Source organism: Sorex araneus, chromosome 4, assembly GCF_027595985.1.
Source record: "Sorex araneus isolate mSorAra2 chromosome 4, mSorAra2.pri, whole genome shotgun sequence".
Lineage (NCBI taxonomy): Eukaryota > Metazoa > Chordata > Mammalia > Eulipotyphla > Soricidae > Sorex > Sorex araneus.
Genome location: NC_073305.1, coordinates 218,475,950 through 218,486,984, shown reverse-complemented (window position 1 = coordinate 218,486,984; position 11,035 = coordinate 218,475,950). Strand labels below are relative to the sequence as shown.

At 61.2% G+C, this 11,035-nt stretch overlaps 1 protein-coding gene across 1 annotated transcript in view; it reads left to right on the top strand.

Moving 5' to 3' along the window:
• The first annotated feature begins 9,627 nt into the window (after positions 1-9,627).
• The window catches only part of HAPSTR1 (HUWE1 associated protein modifying stress responses), a 28,771-nt gene continuing 27,363 nt past the window's right edge, over positions 9,628-11,035 (top strand). Inside the window, exons 1-2 of the mRNA XM_055134064.1 lie at positions 9,628-9,924; positions 10,504-10,584. Of these exons, the coding sequence (XP_054990039.1) occupies positions 9,699-9,924; positions 10,504-10,584 (307 nt within the window). The 5' untranslated portion in view covers positions 9,628-9,698. The remainder of the gene's footprint in view (positions 9,925-10,503; positions 10,585-11,035) is intronic.

Genomic DNA, 11,035 nt, shown 5'->3' with positions numbered 1-11,035 from the left:
TTGTTGTTGCTTGTTTTAGGGGGTCACACCCAGTGGTGCTCAGCGCTCACTCTCAGCTCTGCACGCAGGGATCACTCCTGGTGGTGCTCTGGGGACCATACGGGGTGCCTGGGTTCGACCGTGGGTTGTTGGTGTGTAAGTCAAATGCCCTCCCCACTGTACTATCACTCCAGCCCACATCTGTATATTATTTTTATTTTTTATTTTTTTGCTTTTTGGGTCACACCCGGCAATGCTCATGGGTTACTCCTGGCTCTGCACTAGGAATCACCCCTGGCGGTGCTCAGAGGACCATATGGAATGCTGGGAATCGAACCTGGGTCAGCCACGTGCAAGGCAAACGCCCTCCCCGCTGTGCTATTGCTCCAGCCCCTATTATTTTTATTTTTGTGGGGCCACATCCAGCAGTGCTCAGGGATTATTTCTGGCTCCGAGCTCAGGGATCACGCCCAACAGTGCTCAGGGGAGCCTATGGAATGCTGGGCATCAAGCCTGGGCTGTCCACGTGCAAGGCAAGTGCCCATGTGCAGTATCTGTGTTCTCACTCCGGCCCTTGCGTTGGGCTTTTGAAAGCTTTTGGGATGGAGAGACAGGTCAGCGGCGAGAGCCAGGCCTGGGTTTGATCACCCGGTCCTCTGAGCAGTGGCCAGAGTGACTCCCATGCGAAAGGGAAGAGAGAGGGGGACAGGGAGGAAAAGAGAAGGAAGGAAGGAAGGAAAAAGAAAGGGGCCAGAGTGGAAGTACAGCAGGTAGAGTAGGGAGATGGGAGAGGGCACTCGCCTTGCATGTGGCCAACCTGGGGTCGCTGGCACCACATCTGGTCCCCAAGCTCCCCCAGGAGTGACCCCTGGGGGACCCCCACCCAAGACCAGGCTACGTGGGGCCAGGGATCAAACTGGGATCGAATGCGTGCAGGGCGAATGCTCTCCTTGCTCTGCCACCCCCCGGCCCCTTCTTGTCATCAATTCTTGTTCCAAGGAGGCTAGGGGGCTTGTGGGGAGGGTGGGGGGGAGGGTCCCACCCCCCATCATTCCTGGAGATAGTTGGCCAGCTGGCCTGATGGTCCAAGGCAAAAATGGGGTCAGGATGGATGTGAGGATGCTCTCGGCGCTGCGACTTCCCATTTTTGACACTGGGAAAGAAGGGTCCCCTCCCGGCGGGAGGGGTTGGCGGGGGCTTCATTCCCACAAAGGGCCGGGCGAAAGCCCAGGCTGTCTGTGGCAGGGGCCGGTACGGAACCGAGATCTCCGCGGTCTGGGGCCCTGCTCGCTTTGCCGCCCCTGTGGTCTTCGTAGAAGTATCAGATCCTTGTGCCCGTACCCAGGTGCTTCTGGTCCCCCCCCCCCCCGCCCCCACACAGGGTGGGGAGAGCCGGCCAGGTCAGGGGGGTGGAACCCAGGCCTCATGCCTGCGCATCTAAGCCCCTGCTGGGGACCCACACCCAGCACCCGGGCCGTGACTTACTGCAAAGCCCTCGGCACTGACCCCGGGGATGTGTCCATAAATCAGCCTGCCCAGGTGCTGGTGGATAGTCCAGCGCCTGGGAGAGGAACAGCCGGTTCTGTTTCTTGTCACTATGAGAGAAATTTTGGGCAGAAAATCTCCAGTCTCCTCTTTTCCTTCCTTCCTTCATCCTTCCTTCCTTCCTTCCTTCCTTCCTTCCTTCCTTCCTTCCTTCCTTCCTTCCTTCCTTCCTTCCTTCCTTTTTTTCATTTTTGGCCATTCCCAGCAATGCTCAGGGCTTACTCCTGACAGTGCTCCGGGGACCGTCTGGGGTGTCAGGGATCATACCAAGATCTGCTGCATGAAAAGCAGAGACCATCCTGCTCGCTGTACCTACGGCTCCTGCCCGAGAATTCTTTTTTTTTGCTTTTTGGGGTCACACAAAAAATCGATGTTTGGGGCTGGAGCGATAGCACAGAGGGTAGGGCATTTGCCTTGCATGCGGCCGACCCAGGTTCGATTCCCAGCATGCCCTATAGTCCCCTGAGCACCGCCAGGAGTAATCCCTGAGTGCAGAGCCAGGAGGAACCCCTGAGCATCGCCGGGTGTGACCCCAAAAAGGAAAAAAAAAGAAAGCAATGCTCAGGGGTTCCTCCTGGCCCTGCACTCAGGAATTACTCCTGGTGGTGTTCGGGGGACCCTATGGGATGCCGGGGATCTAACTTAGGTCGGCCACATTTGACGCAAATGCCGTCCCTGCTGTGCTGTCGCTCCAATCCCCACGAGTCCTTTTTCCAGGGATTTATGCCATTTACAATTCCCATGAGCACTTGTCAGGGAGTCTGAGCACCTTGGCAGCCACTCAGCATCAGCGCCCCCGTGATGCACCGGCACCCCCTCCCTCTGCACCTCCCTGCCCACACCCAACCTCCTGTGTGGACAGGACTGGCACTTGGAACGCCGGGAAAACAGGGGCCCTGCTCTCAGCAGCCAGCGAGTCCCTTGCGGGAGCCACCCCTCGAGCCCACCTCTCTGAGCGAGCGCCCAGCAGGCCGGCCCGAGACTCGAGGCCCCATCTGTCGGCTCTGGCTCCGCAATCCCTGATTCTTCCGTTTCTGGAAAGGCCCGGAAGCAGGTTTCTCCCCCCGTGGCCCGGAGCAGCTGGAGCGAGGATTCACTCGCTTTCCAGCCTGAACTTTCTCCCGGGAGCCTCCCAGAATCCCTGGGGGGAACAGTAAGTGGTGTTTGGTAATCCCGAGCTGAAAGGTGCTACTTAAGTCAGAAGGACACCTGAACTCGGCTAATTTGCACTAATCACCCACACCAGCCACGCCCGGACTTGGCAGGGAAGCGACAGACCGCAGCCACGCCTTGCGGCCACGCGGCCCACCCCACAGCAGCGGCTTCTCCCTCCTGGAGCCTCCACGCCACGGCCCCGACCTGCTCCAGGTGCTGCCAGGGTGGGCGTGTGCCCGAGAGACCCTGATTGGTTTTTTTTTTTTTTTGCTTTTTGGGTCACACCCGGTGATGCACAGGGGTTATTCCTGGCTCTGCACTCAGGAATTACTCCTGGCGGTGCTCAGGGGACCCTATGGGATGCTGGGAATCGAACCTGGGTCTGCCGTGTGCAAGGCAAACGCCCTCCCCGCTGTGCTATTGCTCCAGTCCCTCTTTTCTTTCTTTTTTTTTTTTTTTTTTGCTTTTTGGGTCACACCCAGCGATGCTCAGGGGTTACTCCTGGCTCTGCACTCAGGAATTACCCCTGGCCATGCTCAGGGGACCATATGGGATGCTGGGATTCGAACCCGGGTCGGCCGCGTGCAAGGCAAACGCCCTCCCCGCTGTGCTATCACTCCGGCCCTATTTGTTTCTTTTTGAGTCACACCTGGCGATGCTCAGGGGTTACTCCTGGCTCTGCACTCAGGAATTACTCCTGGCGGTGCTCGGGGACCCTATGGGATACCAGGGATCGAACCCAGGTGGGCCATGTGCAAGGCAAACGCCCTCCCCGCTGTGGCCCCAAGACCCTGATTTGGGGAGAGGCACTGGAGGATGTTTCTGGCTCTTTCCTCGATGCTGCCTCTGATGGTTCGGGGGGGCACACGCTAAAGCTCTCCACCCCCGGAAGCTTGTATTGGTCGTTTTACTTTTTTTCTTGGTTTTGGGGCCACACCTGGTGGTGCTCAGGGCTACCCCCTTGCTCTGCAGTGAGGGGTCACTCCTGGTGGGCTTCTGGGGACCAGAGGCAGTGCAGAGGGTTGAATCCTGGTCAGCTGCGTGCAAGGCATCGCCCTACCCACAGTGTTCTCAGTCCCCATGTTCTTTCTTTGGTTTGGGGTCACACCTGGCGTGCTCAGGGGTTCCTCTTGCTCTGCGCTCAGGAATTGCTCTTGGCGGTGCTCAGGGGTCTATATGGGGTGCCAGGGATCGAACCCGGGTTGGCTGAGTGCAGGGCCAGTGCCCTACCTGCTGTACTATCTCTCTGGCCTTAAGAGTGTGTGTGTGTGTGTGTGTGTGTGTGTGTGTGTGTGTGTGTGTGTTCTCCCAACAGGACACCCCCACTAGGCAGGGGTGGGCCTGGGGCTGGGTTACTCCTTCCAGTGACTGTGTGAAGATCACCTTCCTCACTAAGCATCAAGTGATAATTGGGAGACCAGAGCCCCCTGTTTGCCAGGGGGCAAGTGGCAAAAAAAAAAAAAATTAAACAACAATCCCATGGGGCTGGAGCGATGGAGCGATAGCACAGCGGGGAGGGCATTTGCCTTGCACGTGGCCAACCTGGGTCCAATTCCCAGCATCCCATAGGGTCCCCTGAGCACCGCCAGGAGTAACTCCTGAATGCAGAGCCAGGAGTAACCCCTGAGCATCGCCAGGTGTGACCCAAAAGCAAAGCAAAAAAAAAAAACCAAAAAACAAAAACCACACAACCCCAAAAAACCAAAGAAACACAACCATCCCGAAATGTTCAAGTCAAACCTGGGGACACACCCACAACTTCAAGTCTCCCCGGGGCCCCGCACACCCCAAGGACTGGGCGCGTGTGCTCTGCTGCTGTTCAGGGTCTGACCATGGTGCAAACGTAAACAGGCAGGAGCCTTTGTCCACTCGAGTGCAGGACAGGAACCAGGGCGCAGGCTCTGCTGTAACCCGGCCTGCTCCTTGCTACCACCTGTCCGTGTTCTGCATCGTGAGACCCTCAAGCACCGCGGGGATGGTCCCGGGAACCCCTGGCAAAGCATTGCATTCCCTAGCCCTGGTACTGACTGAGTCACTAGAAAATGCCCAGGACGCGAGCCTGGGGGGTCTCCGGGGCAGCACGTGGGAGGCTCCATCTCCCCCTTGTCCTCCCTGCCTTTCCCCCAAAAGGTCTGGCAGTGGCTTCGGGATGGCCAGACTCATGGGGCTTTCCTTCCTTTCTGTAATGCCATCAGAGCTTCTGCTTGGCTTCCTCCAGGCAGACTTCCTCATGGGCCAAGAAGGCTGCTGCAGCCCAGGACGCCTCCCGTGTGTTCCAGGTGGCAGTCGGTAGGAAGAAACAAGAGCAAAAGAGCAAAAGCAAGCACACGATGTCACTTCCCTTGGAATAACTTTCCGGGAAGCCCCACCCAGTCACTTCCTCTTATTATTTCATCAGCTTTGCCTCCATGGAATATTGGGAAATGTAGTCCAGCCTCCATGAGTGTCTGGGAAACGTAGTCCTCAAACTGACATTTTTGCCCATGTAAGCGAACTGTGGGCTCAGTTTGGAAAGAGCAGTTGTGGGCTGGGTATTGGGCTAGCTCTGTTTAGTACACGTCTGAGAGGCTCGTAGGAAACGCCTTCATTTTCTCCCGGGAGATCTGAGCGTCCAGGACACTTTACGGTACAAGTTTGAGTGTCTCAGCATCTTAAAAATCATTATTGTGATTTATTTTGGGGGAATCACACCCAGGAATACTCAGGGCTTACTCCTGGCTCTACGATCAGGGATTACTCCTAGTGGTGCTCAGGGGGGCCTATGAGGTGCCCCAGGGATCAAACCCCAGCCATTGGCAGGAGCGATAGGACAGCGGGGAGGGCGTTCGCCTTGCACGTGGCTGACCTGGGTTCGATCCTCGGCATCCCGTAGGGTCCCCCCAGCACCGCCAGGAGTCATTCCTGAGTGCAAAGCCAGGAGTAAGCCCTGAGCATCTCGAGTGTGACCCCAAAAGCCAAACAAACAAATAAACAAACAAAAAACCTGCCCAACCACGTGCAAGGCAAGCGCCCCCGGCTGCCTTGTTGCTGCTGCCCCCTTCTCTGGTGATGACAGGTAGTCGGGTAACTTGAGACGTGACTCGTTTCACATGCAGAGAATACAGATCTTACATGTACATGCTCACGGATAGATGTACACAGAGATAGAATAGAAGATTTGTGAACGCAATTTTCAAACTGTACACGCTGTTTCCTGGCAATAGAATCTAAAAGGGTCTGAAATGATTTTAGTAGTGACTTGCTTTTCACTTATTTTTTTTTTTGAGGGGGGGAGCAGAGCAATAGCACATGGGGAGGGCGTTTGCCTTGTATACAGCCCCATGGGTTCAATTCCTGGCATCCCACACAGCCCCCCCCCCCCAAACTGCCAGGAGTAATTCTTAAGCGCAGAGCTAGGAATAACCCCTGAGCACCCCTGGGTGTGCACCCCCCACTCCCCTCAACAAAGTTAAGTCATCACTAGGGGCTGGAGAGACAGTACAGCAGAGTGGGCAAGGCCCTTCCCTTGCATGCGGCCAACCAGTGTTCGATGTCCAGCATCCCGTATGGTCCCCAAACATCATCTGGAGTAAGCCCTGGTGTTAGGGCTTACTTACAAAAAGAAAAAAGTCATCATATGGAAGATAATAGGTATCAACACACTGCACAAAATACCTTGACATTGGCTGGAGGGCTAAAGGGAGGAGTCATTTTTTTTTTTTTTTTGCTTTTTGGGTCACACCCAGCGATATTCAAGTGTTACTCCTGGCTCTGTGCTCAGGAATCACTCCTGGTGGTGCTTGGGGGACCCTATGGGATGCTGGGGATTGAACCTGGGTCAGCCACGTGCAAGGTAGACGCCCTCCCCGCTGTGCTGTTGCTCCAGCCCCAGGAGAAGTAATTATTGAGCACAGAGCCAGCAGTAACCCAAGTAACAACAAAAGTGTTTGCGTATGCGTATTAAAGTTACATTTGCATGTTTGACAATCAAAGATGTTAGAAATCAAGATCTGCGTAAAGTTATAATTAAAAAACAAATCGAGGCGCCATGATATAACAATAGTGTTAGTAATGTTTTGGAAATATAGCGTCATTACACCAGCCCTGCCACCAGAGTGCCAACGCCCCCCACTCCATCTTGGGCCCTTCTCATTGCCCACTGTCCCCACTCAGTTCTCTAGGCAGGTTCAGAGTCTGTTATCGGTAACTATAGTCTATCCTTTCTGGATTTATTTAAAACACTCTCTCTTTGTCTCTCTCTCTCTCTCTTGCACGAATGCATGCAGGAATGCATGCACACACACAATCCAATTTTTTTTTTTGCTTTTTGGGTCACACCTGGCGATGCACAGGGGTTACTCCTGGCACTGCACTCAGGAATCACTCCTGGCGGTGCTCTGGGGACCCTATGGGATGCTGGGAATCGAACCTGGGTTGGCTGCATGCAAGGCAAACACCCTCCCCGCTGTGCTATTGCTCCAGCCCCCACAATCCATTTTTCTTTCTTTTTTTTTTCTGGCTTTTTTGGGGTCACACCCAGCGATGCCCAGGGGTTACTCCTGGCTCTGCACTCAGGAATCACTCCTGGAGATGCTCGGGGAACCCTATGAGATGCTGGGAATCGAACCCGGGTTGGCTGCATGCAAGGGAAACCTCCCCGCTGTGCTATCGCTCCATCCCCTAATTCAGTTTTCCTTAGTTATCCTGCTGTGCCTTGGTGTGGGGGAAGTTGGCCACACCCAGCAGTGTTCAGGGTCTAATTCCAGGCTCAGGTGTGACTGACCCCTGGCAGTACTCAGGGACCCGATGTGACGCCAGGGATTTTACCAGGGTGAGTCACGTGCGAGGCGAGTGCCCTCACGCCTGTACTATCTGGTCAGATATGTTTTTCAAAAAGGGAGGCGGGGAGATAATACAAAGGGTACGCATCACGATACATTGTTTTTCTTCTTTTAAAACATATTTTCTTTTTCTGAAGGCACCTTCTTTTATGGATGGCACATTTGTTACTTTTATTTTCCTTTTAGGCTGTACAAAAAAATTCAAGATTTTCATGTTTCATATTTGCAATCATCATTTAATTAAATTTTATTTATTGAGGCTTTTGGAGGACACCCCCGGCAGTGCTGGGGGAGGTGTGTAACTGTCCTGTTCCCTCTAGGGGGTGGTGTTTGGGGGGCAGGCTGGGGGAGGTGTGTAACTGTCATGTTCCCTCTAGGGGGTAGTGTTTGGGGTTTCTCGGTGCTAGGGGATAACCCCCGTGCCACCACATACCAAGCAAGCGGGTTAACACCTGCACGCTCGTGTGTGTGTGTGTGTGTGTGTTAAAATACTGGAGAATCAACAAGTCGTGTTTTTGCAGGGCTTGTGCATCCTAATACTGATGATCCTCGCGTTGGGCCAGGAACGGGGTGCTTGGGGAGACCTTGCCCGCCCAGAACTCACTTTTTGGAGCTCGGACTCCGCGTGCACCCCTGGCGCGAGGCTCCCGAGGGGAAAGCGCTCGCTCTGCCTCTGGCCGGGCGGGGACACCGTCCGTGGGCTCGCGGGAGGAGGGGCGGGGCGGGACGGTCTGGCGGCCGCAGGGGCGCAGGGGTGGGGGGATGCGCCCCGGCCCTTGCGGCTCCACCTGGGCCCAGGTGAGCGTCGGTGCGCTCATCCCCGCTGACGGGGCCGCAGATGCCGAGGGAGCCCCGCGGGGACGACCCGCACCGCCCGCGCCCTGGACGCCGTCGGGCCCTGGCCGGGGAAGGCCACGCGGGGAGGCGGAGCCGCGCGTGGCCCCGGCGCGTGCCTGCTGGGGACAGGTGCGGGGCCCGCCGCGCTGTCCTTCCAGGGTCCCTGGCCCCGGGGGTGGGGTGGGTAGGGGTGGAGGGTGGGTGGTGGAAAGAGACGGGGGACAGCCGCTGGCCTCGCAAGCCGCAAGCGTTGCCTCGGGTGTCTCAGGCTCGGTTTGCAAGTCGGGGAAATGGGCCACTGGAATAAAGCGCGTCGCGAACTTGGAAACAAGTTGGGTGTTTGCTCCCCTTCCCCCCACCCTTCCACTTCCCTCCTGCTCCCTCCGGGACCTGCCAGAGGCGGGGGTAGGGAGGCGACCACCCAGCCCACCCAGCCCACCCAGCGGTCCCCGGGACGCTGGGCAGCAGCGACTACACCGGCACTCCCGAAGCCCTGAAAAAAACGGCCGAAAAGGCCCCGCGGGGCGCGGTCGCGGCGCCGCGTCACGTGACCCCGCCGGCCTCCCGGCGGCTGGGGGGCCCTGCGGGCGAGCGCGCATGCGCACCGCTCCAACTCGCCTGTTGTTTTTTTTTTTTTTCCCCTTCCTGGGTTGGCTCGGACGCCGCGGCGTCAGCTCCGCCCCCTCCGCCTCCCCCGCCCTCCCCGTCCTCACCCTTCCTGACATTCACGGCCGGCCCCCGCCCCATTGATGACGTCACGCGGCCCGGCCGGCGGGCCAATGGCGGCGCGGCCAGCCCGAGGCCGGCACGCGGAAGCGGCGGGCGCGGACCAATGGGGGCGCGCGGAGCGGGCGCGCCCCGGCCGGGCCGGGGCCCCGGGGCCGGGCGGGGGGGCGGGGGGCGGCGCTTCGTAGTCAGCATGTGGGCGGGGGCGGGCGGGGGCCGGCAGCCGCAGAGGCGTCGACGGCGGCGGCGCCGACGACGCGCCTCAGTCTCCGCGGAGGGCTCGGCGGCGCAGGCCGGGCGGGGCGGGCGCGCGGCGGGCAGCGGCGGCGGCGGCCCTCGGGAGGCCGCGGCGCCATGGCGCGGCGCTAGGCGGGCTCGGGCCGGCCGGGCGCGGAGGGCAGGCGCGGCGCGGCCCGCCGGGGCCGGGCCGGGGGCGGGGGGCGTGCGGGGCGGCGCGGGGCGGCGGGCCTAGGCGCGTCGGGCCGGGCCAGGCCGGGCCGGGCCGGGCCGGGCCGCGGCCGCGGCCGCCGCCGCCGCCGCCGCCGCCGGGGCCGCCGGCCGAGGACGCCGCCGCGGGGGCCCCGCCCGAGGAGGACGCGGCGGCGGCGGCGGCGCGGCCGCGGGGGGCCGCGGGCCATGGAGGAGCGCAAGGAGGAGGGCGAGGCGGAGATCCAGGAGCACGGGCCCGAGCACTGGTTCTCCAAGTGGGAGCGCCAGTGCCTGGCCGAGGCCGAGCAGGACGAGCAGCTGCCCCCCGAGCTGCAGGAGGAGGCGGCGGCGGCCGCGCAGCCCGAGCACAAGCAGCAGAAGCTGTGGCACCTCTTCCAGAACTCGGCCACGGCCGTGGCGCAGCTCTACAAAGGTGAGGCCGCCCCCGGCCCGGCCCCCGCCCCGCCGCCCCCCGCCCGGCCCCGGCCCCCGCCCGGCCCCCTCCCCGCAAGATGGCGGCGCGGGCGGGCGGGGACGCGGGGCGCGGGCGGGGGCCGGCGGCGGCGGCGGCGGGGGGCGACCCCCGGGGGTCCCGGCGCGCCCCCGCCGCCCGCCCCCCGCCGGCCCCGGCCCCGCGGCGGCCCGGGGAGGAGCCCCCGGTCACAAAATGGCGAAGGGCGGCGGCGGGGCGGCCCCTTTGTGGCCCGGGGCGGGGACTGCGCGGGGCCGCCCCCCGCCCGCCCCCCGGCCCGGCCTGGCCCGGCCCGGCCTGGGTCCCCCCGGCCCCCCGCTGCCCCCCCGCCCCTGCCCGGCGCCCGCTCCCCGCCCCCCGCCGCCGGGGCGCCCCGAAACCCCGGGAACAAAATGGCGAAACCTAACATGGCCGGTTCGGGCCGCCCAGTAACTCGGTGTCTCTCTCTCCCCCCGTCCGTCCGTCCGTCCTTCTGTCCTTCTGTCCGTCTCCCCGCGCCTCTTTGTCTCCGCCCGGCGCCCCCCGCGCCCCCGCCGCCAGACCGAGTGTGCCAGCAGCCAGGACTGTCGCTCTGGGTCCCTTTCCAAAACGCAGCCACCGCCGTCACCAACCTCTACAAAGGTAACGCCGCCCCCTCCTCCGCGATCCCGCCCCGGGGGGCTCGGGGTGGGTGGGGTGGGGGGCGCCGCGGGTGCCCTGGGCAGGGCCGGGGGGACGGGGCTCTGCGCTGTCACGGCCCACCGGGCCCTGCTCGCTTGACAGCGCCCCCCCTCCCTTCCCATTGGCCCGCCAGGCGGGCTGGACAGCGGGACCCCCGCAGAGGGGCGGGGGCGGGGCTGGGGGCTGGTGTGCGGTGTCCGTCCCCTTCTCGGCGACCCCCCCCAAGCTTGGCCGGCTCCCCCGGCCCCTCCCCCGGCAGCGCAGTCCTGTCGTGTCCTCCGGGTGACCACGGCCTCAGTCGGTGCCACATGCCTCCCTCTTGAGGTTAGGGACCCCTGGGGTCCGTGTCTGGCCTCGTTCCCCTGGAAAAGGGCCCGAGTCGGATGAGGACCGGCGGGCTGGAACCGCCTCG